The sequence below is a fragment of the Apostichopus japonicus genome, chromosome 5, assembly GCF_037975245.1.
Source record: "Apostichopus japonicus isolate 1M-3 chromosome 5, ASM3797524v1, whole genome shotgun sequence".
NCBI classification, from domain to species: domain Eukaryota; kingdom Metazoa; phylum Echinodermata; class Holothuroidea; order Aspidochirotida; family Stichopodidae; genus Apostichopus; species Apostichopus japonicus.
The window spans coordinates 3,671,322-3,690,249 of NC_092565.1; the positions used below are offsets into that span (position 1 = coordinate 3,671,322).

An 18,928-nucleotide genomic window follows, 5' to 3' on the forward strand; every position below is an offset into this window, starting at 1 on the left:
AGCTTGGACAGATCGCATATTTGGTATGTAATTGTACCACATTGAGTACAGGAAGCCTAATGTTGTGGGCGGAGGTCAATGGTCGTATGAGTTCACCAGGGGTCAAATTATGAAAACCATGCTTATTTTCAAAATATTTCAGCAAGGACAGATGTCATATTTAGTATGTTGATGTATCTATCACATTTAGTACAAGAATCCTGTTGTTGAGGCCAATGGTCATTTCAGGACAGCCTGTGTCATTGCGAATTTATTGTTTGTTACATCACACTGCTTTTCACTGTATTACTAAGATCAAGTATGTGTACACCCTCACTATACATTACTTCAGATTCATAAAGAAAATTGCGCATTAATACATCATCGAAGCCACAATGCATTTTTGCATTTCCACCCCCCCCCCCCCTTTTAATCACTGCGTTATACTTACCAGGGAGTTGCTAGAAGGAGAAACAATTCCAGTCATTTGTACTATGGACATACATCCACTTTTGATAATAATCTTATGATATATTTTCTGCAATCATTTAATTCTTTGCTTTTGTTTTGGATCAGCAAAGTGATGCAGAATCATATATGGAAGTGGCTTTTAAGTCCAAATGTCTGCATTGATGTAATATTGACAATCATCATGATGAAATTGCAACATTTGTTGAATTTTTTTACTCAAATATGAGTAAATAAGATCCATGCATTGAAGTAAATCATACAAATTTTCAAAAGTACACAGGTGTGTGTTTATACTCTTGCTAAGATAATAGAGTAATGCATATATGGGGGTAGGTGGAGGGGGAGGGGAGAAATGATTTGGTAGTTATTATGCGGTAGTTTGCTCAAAAAAATTCATGGTAATCCTACACCTCTGTACTATGCTGCTGTCTGTTATGAAATTATTTTAATTGGAACATTTTGTTTCGGGACAGGATAAGGATGGTGATTGAGCTAGAGAAAAGTCCTGTCCATGAACAGATTTGGCATGAAAAAGATCCAGGTTCATGTTCAAAGTATCCACTATTAACCTTAAATATATTAGAAGCAAATGAAATCCTTCTCTAACAACTCTCTGAATCTCAGGAATGGTTAATTCACCTGCTATGGAATGGTTTGTTCTAAATAAATAAATAAATAAAGTGGATGTATTTTATTGATACATGTATTGAATTTTTTTAAACATTTTATTTCTGCAAGCTGCTTAACAAGGTAGGATATATTTTGAGGAAAAGAAAGCAGTAGTTGGGATTGAACCAGGGATCTTCTGCTTCCAAAACTTTTTCTCTACCACTAGACCATTAGGTGGGAGATAGCTTTTGCTTGCTTTTCAAATATTTAAAGATCCAGTTGTTCAGTGGACTTAGTGTTTTTATAAAACATTTTCTCCACTGATCCATGTCAGGGAGAGGGAACCTTGTCAGGGGGGAGGGGTGCCGGCGATCTCCCCTGTCCGCTTGGGAACCTTGTCAGGGGGGAGGGGTGCCGGCGAACTCCCTTGTCAGCAAAGTCCTTTTGCCAGCGATTACTCACCCTGGACTTGAACCGAGTCGATCAGAAATTTCCAATCGCATACGGAACTACCAATTACACCATTTTGGTTCCCAAGGAATCAACTTCGTTTCTTACCTTTATACTTCCACCTGCTTCAAAGAACAGAAAAGTAAAAGGCTCTGGCTGGACTTGAACCATGGACATGCATCCTGTGGGAATTGAACCCCTACACAAGGAGTTTGTCTTGCTCTTCAGGTACAAGCACTAACCACTGCGCCACTTTATCTGTTGAGAAATGATGCTCGTTTCTAATATTTAAGGTTCATAATGGAAGAAAAGAGGTATAAGAATAGAAAAAGCAAACTGCCCTCACTGGGGTTTGAACCCAGAGACATAGAATCTTTAGGTACAGGCACTGACCACTGCACCACTGTAACTGTTGAGAAATAATGCTCGTTTCTAATATTTAAGGTTCATAATGGAAGAAAAGAGGTATAAGAATAGAAAAAGCAAACTGCCCTCACTGGGGTTTGAACTCAGAGACATAGAATCTTTAGGTATGGGCACTGACCACTGCACCACTGTAACTGTTGAGAAATAATGCTCGTTTCTAATATTTAAGGTTCATAATGGAAGAAAAGAGGTATAAGAATAGAAAAAGCAAACTGCCCTCACTGGGGTTTGAACTCAGAGACATAGAATCTTTAGGTATGGGCACTGACCACTGCACCACTGTAACTGTTGAGAAATAATGCTCGTTTCTAATATTTGAACCTAACAATGTAAGGAGACTAAAAAAAAAATATAAAAAGCCAGTTGGCTTTGTGCTTCCTCGCCATATACTTTGCTCAAAATTTCACAAGTGAGCTTATAAGTGAGGCAAGGGAAAAGGTTTTGAAACTCTGAATACAATTTGTGAGGAGATGAGGAAAGACTTCATCTCACCAAGAGTTTCTCACAAACATGTCAACATAATATCTCACGAAGGCAAGCTTGGACCAATCTCATATTTAGTATGTAGTTGTAACACCTTGAGTTCAAAAACTCTTATTGTTTTGGTGGAGATCATAGGTCATTTGGGGTCACCAGTGGTCAAATTGTGAAAACCTTGTTAAAAACGATAACGCAAGAAAGTAGCTTGGACCAATCTTATATTTGGTATGTAGTTGTAACACGTTGTGTTCAAGAACCCTTATTGTTTTTGGTGGAGATCATACGTCATTTGGGGTCACCAGTAGTCAAATTGTGAAAACCTTGTTAACATGATACACAAGAAGGTAAGTTTGGAGCAATATCATATTTAGTATACAGTTCTGACACATTGAGTTCAAGAATTCTGTTGTTTTGGAATTTGGTGGAGGTCATTTGGAGTCACCAGGGGTCGATCAAATTGTGGAAATCTTGTTATACTTGGCATGTGCATGAATCATTATGAGAAGAAGTTTATTGTTTAAAGTGGAGGTTAAAGGTCATCTGAGGTCACCAGATGTCAAACACTGAAAACATTGTAAATACTATATCTCAAGTTAGGAAGCATGGAGATTTAACTTGAGATATAGTGTTTACAAGTGGCATGCGGATGCGTTATATTGAATAGAAAAATTCAATTGCTTTTGGTAGAGGTCAAAGGTCATCTGGGTCACCAGCAGTCAAACTCTGGAGACCATTTAAACATGATACCGTATCTCATGGTAGAAATCAGGACATTTATATTATAATAGCTGTTTTTGGTGAATAAGCAGAAGTCTAATTGCAATGAAGTAATCAAATCTTCAAAGCAGTTTTGCATTCTGGTTACCCTTTGGAAATGCTAAACTAAACCAAGCAACTTTGCACACCTATCACCTTTGCGGCCGAGAGTTCATTCTTCTCGATTCACCTAAGATTGTTTTCTTTTTCAGCTATGCACGTTATTTACATTGGATTCCAAGGGGAGTCTGTGATGTATGGTGGTTCCATTATCAGCATGTTTGTGATGTCCCTCGGAGAACTAGAGGATATTTATGAATCCTTCGATCTGACCAGATATCCAACTGCAGCCAAGGTAAGCTAGCTACTGATTGTTAATAGCATATCTGTAAAATATGGAGTGAGCCAGCTACTAAATATGGATTAAATTACAAATAAAATATGTCCTTTAAAGTATGTTAACAAGGTAAAATTCAATAAGAAAAATTGATCCATTGGATTTTTCAACTGTGAATACCTTCTTTTGAGCAAAATTATGTATATATGCTGATTTTAGATCCAAGAGGTTCAGGAGAATGGTTCCATGCCTGGTCCCTCCCAGGTAAATAGATAAATAGATGTGCAACGAGTGAACCATTTGAACCCCCTTTTTTAGTTCTTGTAAAAGAAACCACCACACTCAAACATTTGATAAGGAGGGAAAGGTCACCGTCATACGATTGAACCCAACTGCCATGATGACGTAGTGTAGTTTTGTGCTTTCTCTGTGGGTGTTCCTATCTTTAAATTGCTGTCTCTGTGGCTGTCTTTCTCATCTTTGCAGGCATGTTTCTGGTTCTTCATGGTGAATGCAGGACTGCTGCAGTTGAATCTGTTTATTGCGATGATGGGCAATACGTTCAACTCGTTAGATAGCAAAAAGTACGAAGCCTTCAAACAGGTCAGATATTTAAATTTGAATTGTTTTTTTTATATATAATTATGAAGTATTCTCCTTGTATAGTTACTGCACATATCTGTTATAGTTTTACATACATAGCCAGTCGCTACAATTTCACAAGTTTAGCCATTGCTGAAAATGTCTACTTGCAAAAGTGAATTTTTCACTGGCCTTTTACTGAATTACAAACATGCATCTGTTGCTGTAAAGGCATATTCTGACTGATTATCAACCACTTATGATGTGTTAATGTAAGCGATGTCTACTGGCCAGAGATTGCCTATGCCTGTTTCATCTACCGGCAATAGGGCTAACGAAAATTCACTGGCACTGAGCCAGTAAATAGCCCAAATTTCAAGGCCTGATAGCCTAATGCGACCAATCATATTTGAAGGCAGGGGATGGAGGGGGGGGGGGAGGTGGAGCCTATAGGTTAAAGTCAAGTGGGATGAGGGATGGGGTTGGTATGATGCATGGGCAATGACACAAGCATGACATTCCCTTGCACAATGCATTTCTCTATTCATGATGTTGTGCGTACGATATATAACACACATGAGACGTTCATTTGTGCGTCTAGGGCCGCCCTGTTAACCGCGTATCCAGTCCAGTTTTGTTTGGTTTAATGAGCTGTCTGTTCCTCTAGCTAGCTTTTGTTTATGATTCCTTGCAGTGGGCTCAAATCATTTTGGTTTTGGAACAAGATCACACTAACTCTCAACGTAAGAAGATCATGCTGGGATATTCAACGCCTGGATGGACTGGACCAAACAGCAGAGCAATATCGCTACAAACACAGAATGATGTAAGTTAGCTAAATAATGGAATTTATGGTCACGATTCGGTGGTTCCACACGGTCGTAAAATGTCATGCCACACTGCAGCAATAGTTCTGTGTGATGTCACAAAAATCTGTTCTTGTTTAAAAACACATTCTAATGAAGCTGTTCCTGACTGGCATTTAAGTTTCATACACTGTTAAACATTCATTATGATGTCACAAGCTTCATTTAAATTTATTGAGATGTCACAATCAATCACAAGAATATTTGGACCTGTTTTTCCTTCAAAAGAAGACGTAACTTATTCTAGGCTGCACTCTAGTCAAGAAGAAGAAGGGAAAAAAATTATGTTCTTTGAGGTCTGCCTTTTTGCCAAAATTTGTGCCAAATTGCACCAAATGTGTGGCCTTGTTAAAAAAAAAAATAAAAAATGGAATTTTCATGTGATAAATACAAAGACTCTTTAATATGATGATGAATTTTTGTCATAATTTACAGGATTACGACGACTTAGCAATACAAGTATCAAACAGAAGGCATGCGAGGTACAAGAACATGGTTTTTGTGGACGGCTCCTGGCAGGAACCCAAAGCAACTAGTGCTAAAGACGTCAGCATGAATGTACCGAATAGGAGCTGCACTTCAATGTCTGGAACTATTGCATCTGACTATGGTCTGCTATTGTAAGTGAATTTAACTCCCCCGCTCCATCCCCCCCCCCCTCCCACATGCCTTAATTCACACAGTATGGTTGTGAAATGATTGAAGTAGTGTCATTAATGTCTGATCACTTTCTTTGTATCCTGGCGAGTCATAATTAGGACACAAATTTATCGTTGGTATAGATCCACTGCCAGTAATGAAATAATCATGTCATAAACTGCTTTTATTGGACATCTGTTTTTGATGGGTCATTTTAATTGTACTATTTCAGCTATAATGACTTTCAAAGTCCAGTATAGTTAGTCCAGTAGAGTCCTGTATATTTAGTCCATTGAATTCCAGTATAGTTAGTCCAGTATAGTTAGTTCAGTATAGTTAGTCCAACATAGTTGGTCCAATATAGTTAGTCCAGTAGAGTCCAGTATAGTTAGTCCAGTAGAGTCCTGTATAGTTAGTCCATTAAATTCCAGTTTAGTTAGTCCAGTAGAGTTAGTCCAGTATAGTTAGTCCAGTAGAGTCCTGTATAGTTAGTCCATTAAATTCCAGTAGACTTAGTCCAGTATAGTTAGTCCAGTATAGTTAGTCCAGTAGTTTGGATCCATCTCCTGCAATTACATTGACTAATGTTAACAGACAGTAATAACAGCAGCCATTTAATTAAGGAAGGAGTAATTGCCTTTGCTTTGTACATTGACTTTCATAGATCTTGAATTTAAGCCCAATTAAGTACGATGATGGTAATTTTGTCTTGAATGTTAATATTAAATGTTTACTCTAACTTTAAACAAGGCCAAGGAGTTTAGGCCATCTGACAGTAAGTGAAATGTGGACAAGTAATTATAGATCCCTTAACTAATCACAGGTAATATCCATGTGGTAGCAGAGAGATAACATTGCAGAGATAGGTGGTAATGTGTAGACAGTTGAGTCTCACTGTGATTTACAATGTGTGAAAATCACATGAGACCTGCTGTTGTTTCTCCCCTTACACTTGTCTCTGTGGTATCGTTCATTTCCTTGAGGTTGTAATACATAATAAAAGTTGCTCCTGCAGTATTAAGAAGTATTTGAGGAAGATTTATGATTCATATCTATTAACCATTTATAGCTATATGTATATAAACATATATAGCTATACATATATATATATATATATATATATATAGCTATATGTATATAGCTGTTTATGTATATAGCATATGTTTATATATATATATGTATATATATATTTATCTAGCTATATGTATATATAGCTATATATGCATATTCATATAGCAGCATATATAGACAAACGAGTAGTTTGGGAATGCCTAATAATATTACCTGCAGTTGGTTATGTTTTTGATTTGTGTTGTCCACTATCAGGGTTGTGAAATAATCTCCAACATAAATTACACACAATAAAGATACCCAATTGTAGTACTAAATTTTACTTCTACCATGAACTTTCAGCATTTGTCTTTCAGTCTTTTAATGTTTATTTTTACTTCTGTGACTAATATTTCGATACCTTGGTTTCAAGCACTCCTTAACATTCCTTTCCATAAAATATTTTATATTTATATTATATTTATAATACAATTCAGGTTTTCTAATATTTATTAGTTAAGGAACTATTCTCACCTGACAGTCTTTTCTTTTCGAGTTAATAAAGCAATTTCCAGCAATATTCTTATGTTAGTCTCATTAATTATGATATTGGTAAATCTTAGAGGTGGGAGTGGGGGATAATTTATCAGGTATAGCAGGGTAAAGTGCAATACATTTTACCCAAATTGTTACACAAATTGCAAATAGGACATTTTTTTGTACTCAGTAATATTTTGTACAAGTTTAACCAGCTTTCAATCATTTTATTAAGAACTTCATTCGTAAAAGTGTTCTGTGCAAAATATTAAACACAGGGTTATTTTGTCATGTATTTGACTGTTTTGAAAATTACCACCTTCATCAAATATTGTAGTTTTGTTTCATTTTCAGAATACATTGGTTTTTAATTTCTTAAATTTAAATGGCACATTCCTAAAGTGTTCTATGCAAAATATTAAACACAGGGTTATTTTTTCATGTATTTGACTGTTTTGAAAAGTACCGCCTTGATCAAATATTGTAGTTTTGTTTATATTTTCAGAATACATTTGTTTTTCAATTTCATAATATTTTCTATTTAAATGGCCTATTTTAGTGACAGCTGAGGTTGAGGAGGAATTTGAAGACCAACTGTTTTTGTCCTGTAAATGTCTAATTTAAAGATGCGTGCGTTTTCTAGCGCAGAGATTTCCATGTTAAGGTTATGGCCAGTCGACATTGTACTGATATATGTAATTATGATTTTTTTTATGACATTATCATTGAATGACAGCTAATTTATGGTCTATGCATTTTTATTTCAGTATTTTGTATCAGGCATTATTAATTTTAAAACTAAAATACATAATTTGACAACAAAGTTGATGTTCTGTTTAGAAATTTTTCAGACTGATGGCTTAAAAGTAAATTTGATTTGTAGAAGATTCTGTCATTATTATATGAGAGCGAAAATATGTAAAATTGATAACCCACACAGAAGTAACTCGTCCCTCATCACACACACATCACACAAAAAGGAGAAATCATTTCAATATTAAATAAAAACAATATTTGATAGCTTAATATCTTAGAAACACCTATCAATATCTTGATTCGATTTAAGGAATATGTTAGTTGATCAGTTTCTTGTAGTATGATAAGAACGTCGGGTGCCATTCCAATTTGGGTGGGGGTGGTGTTCAAATATTCATACCAATGGATGTGTCGCATGGAACACTACAAGGCTGGTGCTGTAATGGTGCAATGCTCCTCACTAATCGCCGATCATCTGGCACAGCATTCGACCGTTGTCTGTTTGAGCGTATATCTTGTATCGAGGTTGGTTAAGAGTGAAGTAAGAGCGGTTCACTCATTGTACCAAAAAATAGTTATTCGAGTAGGGGCATATACCGCAGATGTAGTAGTGATCCTATCGGCTACAAATGTACTGAAATTCAACTACGTACGTACGCAGGCGACCATTATGTAGTTTGAAGAATACTGACGATAAAACACTTTAAGCCAAAAAGAAAAGAAAAAGACACAGAAATTTCCGTTCCAAAATTGAAATTTAATTTAATTTTATACTGGCCACACAGTAAGCTTTGTAAGCTATAACAATAGAATCAAATTATTCTATGAAACATTTGATGTTAAGAAAGACATTTTTGCCGGAATAGTCATTACAAGATTTCGTAGCAAATCATTAACAAAGACAGAAAACAAAGTGAAGGTTTGATGACGTAAGCATCAGATCCTTTATCGACCTCGGCGACCTCTTCGTCTGCGACGACCTGCACGTCATCGAGCGCGGGCTCACATTCAAAAGACGTTAAACTGTACATGGTATTTTCTGGGCATATACAGTCAAGCATATCTTCGTCGTGCCATGCGCCTTCAGGACACCCGACGGCACCGAAGGAGAGTCTTGCGCCGTGAGAGTCGGCTAAACTGTCATCGATATCTCGCTTGGGTCGGTCAAAGTATGTAGTGGTACTGTAACTTGATGCGGTGATGTAACCAGACCGTATAGCGTGGCGCGCAATGATCCAATGTTCGGGAGCTACTCGACGTCGTCTGCGCGCTTTGTCGATAAGTTTGTAGACGTTGGTGATGGTGTAGTTGGACGATTCGGCGGATAGGGCAACATTTTTAAATGTTGCTTCGTGGTAAGGAACTGGAAACAAGGAAGTTTATATTGTTTGTATTAATTAACAGACTGTTTATCATCGATGTTAAATGTTACGTCATCTTTGTGTCAATAATTATATTACGTGTATTAGAAACTAATTAACATAAAATAATGTCGTCAACTATAGGCAAAGCCTAGAAGGACTACCGCGTATAGAAGGTGGAGGGGATAACATTTTTTCCCCGCTTCACACCGCCCCAACCCCTCCCCCTCCCGTTCCCATCTTCCTCATACGTTAGTACTACATAAGGTGGACAACACAGTGAATAGTTATCGTTTATATTTACCTGACAAGTCTTCACCATCTTCATCGGTAGTTACATAGCCCTGTGACGTCAATGGTTGTAGGTAGTCATCAGTTAAGTTAGCAACCGTGTAGGTGGCTAGCGCTGTCGACGTGTTGGACAACACAGTGTAGAGGAACTCACTCGCCTTGTGTGCCACGTACCTCTCACTGATTGGTGCTTGAAGACAACCCTTTATTATACGGGGACAACATTGATACGTATAGTAAGTTACATTCCATCTTGTGAAGATTTCTGAATTTGTTGTTGTTATCTCAAGGTTTAATTAAAATTTACATAACTTGTATGACAATGAATTGTGGGACAGAACGACTCAAACGTGAATATTCTATATGATAATGATGATGTACGCAGTTCAAATTATCTCTGCTTGATGTACAAAAAGTCGAACGAAATTAAATGATCCATGCCCATTTACATTGCTAGGAATGATTATTTTAATCGGCCCATCAACTGTTAAAAAAATGTCATCAAAAAGTGTGATTGAAATTTGATTGTGTCACTGTCTGCCAGCTCTGTCCTATGGAGGTATATTTACAATACGTTGAGACACTAACCTGTAGAAAATTCTCCCCTGCGTATTGTTCTCCTTTGCAGACCATGAACAGCATCAAATCTAAGTCGTAATCCTTTCGAAGAAGAGCAGGTGAGAACTTGACTTGCAATGTCACGTCTTCCTTGTGAGCCACTCCACGCGCAGCGACACCACTGAGTTCGTCATTGTTGGCTCCTGTTTGGAGAAAAATTTATGGAGTTACACTATAAAGGTGTCCATTTTCTTCAGTAGTGCGGAATGATTTTTTTCTTCTTCAAATATTTCGTTTTAAATCTCCTCAAGGAGTAAACTTACCTTTATACAGCCAAGGATGTTTATTTATAACCCAAGACACTAGACAGATTGCATATCTTATGAAATTGTGCGGAGCATACAAGTAGCCTATAGATATGATAAATATTAAACAGGTGCCATTGACGGTGAACAGTTTTACACAAGACAATGTCAGTCCAATCCAGCTGTGGCCCATAGTCCTCCCCAATTATACGGGCCCGTAACCAGCTTGTCATATTTGGAAGGGCAGAGTGCTTGTTTAGAGGAGCAGAATTTTTGTTTAAGGGAGGCATTGGCACGGATCCACCATTACTGAAACCTTAAAGGGGGGCGTAATCGAAATTTGGTGGCATTGCCCGAGAATGCCCCCCCCCCCCCATTACGGGCCGCAACTCCATCCCACCATAACCCCTAATCCTAGGCAAAGTTGACTCAATCAGTTCGTTATTTAGATCTCTCCGATTTCATGCATGGATTACACGAACCACTCCCCCCCCCCCCCCTCCACCCGACACCACCCCCTGCATAGGATCCAACGAATGCATGAACACAAACAAAGTCGTTAATCTTAAAAGCAGCCAATCTCTACCTTTTCCGCTGTACGGAAACGACTCTATAATACTATCGACGAAAAAAAATGGATTCGATATCATACTGATTCAATCATCTGAATCAAAATAGTAACCCTTCCTCCGCACACACACGGGTTCCAAAGTTCTCGAAGGCTAACAGTAACCCTTTTTGGAGTAAAACTTTGTGCTATGCATTAATAGGTTAATAAGACCTAAAGTACTTAAATCAAATCAGATTCTTAGAGTACATTAGCTCCGACGCGGATGACTTTATTCGATCTTACCTTTCAATGACACGAGCAAAATGCTGACCTGGTCGTCCTCTTCGTCTGTGATAAATACCGTAGTCTGAATGGTAATGAGCGTAGAGACCTTAGCGGGAGCTGGATCTATTTTGTTACACGTCGCTTTATCTAACACGTTCTGTGTTAATTCGCAACTATACACATCGAAGAAGAAATCAAACGTTCCGCTGGCGTCGATCGGAACAAAATTCTTGGTTTGAGAGGCAGTATCAATATCCAAAACGAAAATAAAGTTCCAAGTCTATAATCAAAAGTAGAAGAAATATTTGATAAAAACGATAAAAGCCATCGTAATTAATTTTGCACAGTTTGCTTCATGTGATCACCAACTCTTCCAAGATTGTAAAAAAAATACGTTATTCCGTTCAGGAGACATGAGCTATGGTCACCAATTCTTTCAAGAATGTTAGAAAAAATAATATTTCGTTCAGTCCAAACAAAACAAACTTTACATTCCCCTTTGTTTATATTTCGCGGGGTTAATTCGATACACGGCAGGAGTGCTGGAGATATGTTTCAGTTCATGTGGGTTTATACCCATCACTATACAAACGGTACAACAACCATTTTGGAACTGGGGAAGACGTTCAAAAAGTGGGGGGGGGGGGGTGAGGTAATAGCCCTTCTCCTCTGAGAAATTTTAGTAGCTGCAAAATGGTGCTACAATTTTGCAACTTCACAAACAATGTTACAAAATTAAGCACCGCACAATGCATACCATATGGAATACTAATAAAGTTGGGCAAATATGTTACCCAACACCAATTACCTATTGATCCAACCAACATTGGATAAAATAAAGGAAATATTCAGGCGCGTAGCCAAGGGGCGAAGGCCCCCCCCCCCCCTTTGAGCATATTTTTTTAAAAATTTTTGTTTATGTTTTTCTGATATCACTAGTAATTTCAAGCTTAGATGCAACTAACAACGCCTGGGAAGTGCCATTTCCAGCGACCTGGGAGGCATTTTCAGCCAAAATTTTCTTGTACGCGTACCGCCAACGCTACGCTTAGACAGTTATCAATGCAGAATCCACGGGTCTGGTAGTTTCCCTACAGGTTCGCCCCTCCCTTGGCAACTGCCTGGCTACGCGTCTGGATATATTGACCAGTTCCCTTTGGCAATTAATTGGTTAAACTTTCGTGACTTTGACTTATTTGGGGGGGGGGGGGGGCAAAGCGTTACACAACGTTGGTTGGATACATATACGTACCCACTGTTGGGTCAAATATTTGCTCAACTTTTTAGGATGTAGGCCTATATTTATATAAATATTTCTTTGGTATTATTGAATGCCAGTGAGGGGATTTCATCCCCCAGAAGTACACCTAAACACACATACTTAGTTCACTTACTTGGTGACATTGAAACTGAGTTCCTGTTCCGACGTCCAACTGAATGTCACACACCGGAGCTGCGTCAAGGGTGGGCGTTGGCTCATAAACAATCTCTTTGAGACCATGTGAAGGGTTATCGGGGGTAAATTGGGTTCCACTGGAGTTATACGACACAATTTGTTCATCAGAGTCTAATATTGTGGTGAATCTATAGTTAACAAAGATGAGAACATTAACAAATGATAAATATTGTAGCACTGTAAATAAGCAAGAGCGCCATCCATATGGAATCGAGGATCGGGTGAATAGCTGCCCACCTTATTTTTTAAAGGGATTATGTAATAACTAAAATCTGCTAAATATGCTAAAATGACCAAAAATAGCTTAATGCTCTTGTCAGCATTTCTCCGGCAGATCTATAATCTCTACTTGATTGGTAAAGAATATTTAGGCAATCTTGAGTTTAAAGGTAGTCAGTATAGGCCCCAAATTATACCACGCTAAAATTGCTAAAAGTTTTCAAAAAGTACTTTATTCTCCAAATTATTCTCAGACATTTTTAAGGAACACACAAGATGACTGAATGTCACAGTTAAGAACATTCCTCAAAAGATTGTAATAAAAACAGTTTAAGAATTTTGCCCACAGGTGACCATATATGTATATCTACCATATTTGGGGCCAATACAGCATATACTTTTAATTGTTATCCGTGATGACACACACTGATCATGGCGGCATTTTCGATGAATTTTGGTACTCGAGCAATAATTATTTTGCCCAATTTGCCCCCTTTGAGGTTCAATATATCCCATTACGATATTATCAATTTAGTAGATTGATACAATTTAGTAGATCAATTTAGTAGATTGATATCAAATACGTAGATTGATACTTCTATCAAAATTCGTCGATGTCGGGGGATGAAATTGTTATTTACCATTTGCTTATCCGTTAAGGTTACATTTGACTGCATCACTGAAGGATGAGTGTAAAATATTGAAGTAATAAATATTGAAGTAAAATTGAAGTAAAATATAAGTAAAATATTGAAGTAAAGTATTGATAAGCCACGGACCTAAAGATGCTTCATTCGCTCATCATTCAATATTCTTTTTCTTTGCATGATTCTATAAAAAATAAATAAAAAAATGGTCGACCATTATGATACACATTGCGTAATAATTGAATATATAGCCTTTTCCACTAGGCACCGAAATATGACGTCAGAATTTTGCAATGCGCATTCCAGCCAACTCAACCGTATTTAATAATACCGAGCGGACGGTATGTCGGGACCTGTTGACGATATTTGTTCATATAAAATAGAGTAATGACCTATTAAATCCTTTCTAAAGGCTATCATTTAAACCCAAGGAAAAAATGGTTTCTAAATACCTCAGGTGAAGTCGTGTTTGTTCTGGTATAGGTTCTCCCTGTCCATCGAAGATAGCAGAAACTCTCGCAAAGTCGATAACTGGCTTCAAGATGGCCGTGGAACTGATTATGAAATTAGAAATAGCTTGACGGGATAACCTCCAAATCAGTTCGATATGACTCTAAAAGAAGGAATAGAAAGAATGGAAACATGAAATATCTAGTCACGTGTGAACTTTGTCCAGCTCCAGCTCATCGGTCCCATCTCCTCAGTATCTTAGTCACGTGGGAATTTCGTCTGGTCTAAAGACCATCCCGCACCCCTAAAAAATAAAGTTAAAAATGCAGAATTTTACTCTCTTTATACGAACCCTCCTTTTAGTGGGGGCCACTTCTCCCACTCGGCTCTGAATGCTCACAAAAAATGGGAAACCTCGAATGGGAAATGATGGTAAATGAAAGTAAAGGTACTTTGCCACTTTTAATGACTGTACAATGTGTGAAACTAAATCTTTACACTGACAAATACCACAAACAGCTGGTCAGGGGCGAGGGGCGGGGGTGGAATAACCTTTAGGTTTTAGCACTACTAGGACGGCGTCTGGGGGTCCCGCTAGCCTTCATAGCCAAATAATCATGTTGATATTTAGCACTCGTTTGCTTACAAGTTTCCTCCAATACTGTGTGACGCATCCATATAAGATAGAAAACAAACGTGGGCTAAACATATACCCTTTGTCTGTTGGAGAAGCGTAATGATGGCTTTTACACGAGGGCCCAGGACACCGCTAGTCCCGGACCCTTGGAAAAAAAGTTCAGGTTGGCTTACCGCTCACAGTATTGCGATAATTAAAAAAAGGATTTGTTGTCACGGCAAAGCTTATGATATTTTCTGTGGATAAAGATGCTAAATGAAAATAGATAGATAATATATCCAGATAAAACCGAGTTGGAAACAAAACAAAAGTATATATACTCATACCTGTACAAAGGATACACCTGCTGTATTATCAGCTGGGTCCTTAGGTCGGACATTCGTGGCGTATACTTTGGTTCTGTATTCGATTTCATCATCACTGCTGGTGTTGGTCTGCACCCAAACATCGCTCTCCTCGTCAGATTTCTTACACTCAAAGAAACTAGCAATTGTTCCTCTGTAAATTATCTGGTCTGTCCGTATTCCGTCTCCTTTTAATTTAACCGAGACAAGAGAAAGGAAAATTAGATAATTTCGAACATAAATCCTTCATACAAATAATTGCCATCTGTACATGAAACCTTCTTGAATATCGTTAAATATCGTTTGAGTAATAATTAGCTATAACTACAATATTATCCAGACGATCAAGATAAACATTTTACCCCCTCCCAACCTCCCCATCCTTAAATACCAGACTTCATATAAGTTCCTATATTTCATTTGTAGATTTAGCGACATTTCTTGCCAGCTAACTTTTCATGGACAAGGGTACTATATACTGACTAAATACAGCCATAAAGCCTGCTCACGTTTGGAACGCCAAATGGGCCCCTGTTCTGAAACGTGTTTCAACCTGGAGATTGTCACCTTCTAGTAAATTTAACCTTGTAAATTATGTAGTTTGTGTCACAGTGCAAACACAATGTATACTTACACATTAAAATTATGAATGAATAGGCCGCTATATCTTTTTTAGAAAACAAACATTATCTCTCTGCGTGTAACATCTGCAACTTGAACATTGTGAATTATCTTGTTTGTGTCACAGTACAACAACAACATATACTTACACATTAAAGTTCGTTCATGAATAGGCCTGTATCTGTTTGAAACAGTGACATATATCTCTCTGTGTAGGCCTATATAAAACCTACCGAGCAATTTCTATACACTCACCGTCGTAATTTCCCCCGGAGACGAAGGACGTGAAGAGATTCTTCGTAGACAGCTGTGCTTCATTTCTGTCTCGAAAGTAAGAATCGTTGAAGAAAGTCCACTGTACCGTTTCGTAAACACTGGAACAATCACCTGTATTGTTTAGGATAAGTTCACCTGCCAAAAAGATGACATTCAACATATAAACATAGATAAATAAAAAACCTTCGCTCTTCTCACTAAATAGGGGAGGTGGTCAGGGGGGGCTGGGTAAACCATAGTGAATTTTAAATCACGCAAAAATATGCAAACATCCTGTCTATTTGCATATTAGAAAATTAGACCGAATGGTTTGCAAATTACAACATTGTCGCCCGATTCTTGCACGCGGCAATTTTTTGCCCAATATAGTTCTTCGCTAGTAGCAAATTACCCTATTCATCCTAACTATATAGAAAAAGATTATGTTTGAGGAATATCATGGTACATTTCTGTATGAATATTTCAGTATACGGAAGGTAAATTTCCTATATATAACCACTATAGATTAGACTTCTAAAGCATAAAGTATAGGTAACTATAACAACATGTGCCCCCCCCCCTCCCCCATCTATCCCTTCATCGTTCAATGGGGGATTTTTTTTACATTCAGTGTGGGAAGAATTAAACAACTTCTTGCAATAAGTAATAAAATTATATAGACTTCAGAATGAACTATTTGATGTCTAGATGTCATTTGATTTATCTTGAAACCCAACTCACCAGTCAGTTCATTAACGGGTAGCGCGAACTCGTCAAAGCGGTATGGCTCGAAGTCTAAAATCCACAACTCGTCGATATTCTTAGTATCTTGAACATCAAAGATCAGCTCCACTTGTCCATCCGTTATATCGAACGTGTTTTTCGTTACCTGACCCATTTCTATATAAAAAAAAATATAAAAAAGCGACGTCATAAATACTGATGTGCGATGTTGCTTGGGAATTGTCGTCCAGTTCAGGTCACAAAAACTATTAGAAATTATTTGCTTGACCCATTTCTTCGACCAAAAACAACTATGAAAGGTTGATCAGTGTAGAGTTTTCTTAAACTTGGTTGCAAACTGTAGTTACAGAAATGTACAAATTGTTATTAAAATATCATTTACGTTACCAGCAATGCAACCAGCTTCCTTCAGTCGATACGAGGGCGCACGAGGTGGGAGGGTGGTTCTGAATCAAATTAGGGTAACGTTGGTAAGCACATGGTCGTGCTTTAAATTTAATTTTATTTAAAGGCAAAGATAGGAAATGTCGATTCGGAAAGAGTCTGACACTCAGTCCAAATATACTGATTCCATGTTAGTGTTTTGTATTGGCGAGAAAACCAAATTGAAATTCCTTTGGATTGACAGGATTTTGTTTATTGATCTACAGTTACATAATGTCCCCGAAAATGTATTCTAGAATATGTAAACAGGAATAGAATGTATACAAATTTGTAAAACAATTTCCGAAAATGTTGAATGCTGTACTATGAAAGCATGGTGACCATATTTCTTTGGCTGAAAATGGGAAACCATGTTCTGGAGAGGAGAGGGAATGTCCGATTTGGGGAGAAGAGGGTTACATATGAATTGGTGGCATATTTTACAACGTTATAAACCAGCTTGATACAGTGAAAATTTCCTGAATTTGAATGAGAAGTTTTCTAGACAAATGGTGAATCTCATGCTTTCCAAAACGGTCACATACACTGATGCATGCTGCACGCGAATGCCTACTGTTTTTTCACCTAGTGAATCGTGAAAACGAATTATCTCCTTTTTTTTTTGTGGAACGTCACAAAGACCTTGACAAAATCGGGACAGTTCAGTATGTCGACGGGGCAGTTATGTTTTCGCTGCAAAAACGGGATATTCCTGATTAATCGGGACGTACAGTATGTTAACCCTAGCTGGAAGTCTTGGTGAACAACAACACAACATGGTTATATTTGGTTTTTGGATTTCGGTGAATTATAGCAACGAAAAAAAAATAAGAAACGTCGCAGTTGACCATTCAAACACGATGGCTACATACAATATTCATATCAATTCTCAGCTAGGTTATTGGTATTTGATGTATACCTGGCGTGTATGTACGTCTTATTCTATAGTTATACGATTAGTAACGCAAAAAACGAACTTAGATGTACCCTGTATAACATACAAACTTTACGTAATGAACTTTTCTTTAATCTCTATCATGGTTTTTTTTTTCTTAAAATGCCATAATATAACGAAAAAAGGGACAGAAATGAAAATGACATTACCTGCAAATCTGTTGTCTTCATTATCTTGAGAGATATCATCACCAAACACAGCGAACGTTTGAGAGAAAAAAGAAAGAAATATAGTAAGAATTAACAAACGAGAGAAACCCGCGTCCATTTTTAGAGTCAACGTATAAGAACCAACAGAATTGAACGGAACGGAAAGAGCACACTGCACGCAGATTACTTCCCAACTAAAGACTAAATGAAGAACACTTTATTCTGAGGATGTTATATGCATCATGGCATGTAAGAAATTTATAGGAGAAAAGAGCCCGATTTGTTTAACAAAGGATTGAGATAGAAAAGAAATGATTACGTAAGGGAGCTTATTCAATGCTTAAAGGTGGAACATTGCGCATGCGTCTCACCTAGAACTTAGGCAACTCATGGATTTAATTACGTAATGTTTTCTGTCACACCCTTCAGACCTTTCCTCCTATATGTTTTAGCTGTTAACATGGTGTCTGCCAAGGAGGTTTAAAACTGTCTCTCACCCTTTTAGCTAAGAACATGTGTTATCATTGATAAACAAGAAACATGTAATTCGCTCATCTAACATTTAACCTCTACAATTGCCTCAATATTCTCAATTTTTGCACCACATGCATTTTGAATTCATTCATGCTCTTTGACTCTGAAGCCATTAAAACCAGATCATGCTTGAGTACCGGTACATACCGAAAAAGAGGATCTCCTGTTGCTTTTTTCGGTACTTTTCCTGAAGGGAACACTTGGGG

General features: G+C 37.5%; 2 protein-coding genes across 5 annotated transcripts in view; one reads left to right on the forward strand and one right to left on the reverse strand.

The window, feature by feature from the left end:
• Nucleotides 1-8,008, forward strand: part of LOC139967330 (transient receptor potential cation channel subfamily V member 5-like) — a 66,063-nt gene extending 58,055 nt beyond the window's left edge. For all 4 annotated transcript variants that reach the window (XM_071971011.1, XM_071971010.1, XM_071971009.1 and 1 more), the window contains 4 exons: nucleotides 3,384-3,526; nucleotides 3,995-4,111; nucleotides 4,785-4,916; nucleotides 5,392-8,008. In XM_071971011.1, coding sequence (XP_071827112.1) covers nucleotides 3,384-3,526; nucleotides 3,995-4,111; nucleotides 4,785-4,916; nucleotides 5,392-5,580 — 581 coding nt within the window. In that variant the 3' untranslated portion in view covers nucleotides 5,581-8,008. The remainder of the gene's footprint in view (nucleotides 1-3,383; nucleotides 3,527-3,994; nucleotides 4,112-4,784; nucleotides 4,917-5,391) is intronic.
• Nucleotides 8,009-8,673: 665 nt separating this feature from the next.
• LOC139967332 (uncharacterized) lies at nucleotides 8,674-18,400 on the reverse strand. The gene is made up of 10 exons (XM_071971013.1): nucleotides 18,189-18,400; nucleotides 16,659-16,817; nucleotides 15,918-16,073; nucleotides 15,024-15,229; nucleotides 14,063-14,223; nucleotides 12,683-12,872; nucleotides 11,307-11,568; nucleotides 10,179-10,351; nucleotides 9,604-9,793; nucleotides 8,674-9,301 (listed from the first exon to the last, which is right to left on the reverse strand). The coding sequence occupies exons 1-10, from the start codon at nucleotides 18,304-18,306 to the stop codon at nucleotides 8,808-8,810; spliced, it is 2,109 nt and encodes a 702-aa protein (XP_071827114.1). The 5' UTR covers nucleotides 18,307-18,400; the 3' UTR covers nucleotides 8,674-8,807.
• Between the last annotated feature and the right edge of the window lie 528 nt (nucleotides 18,401-18,928).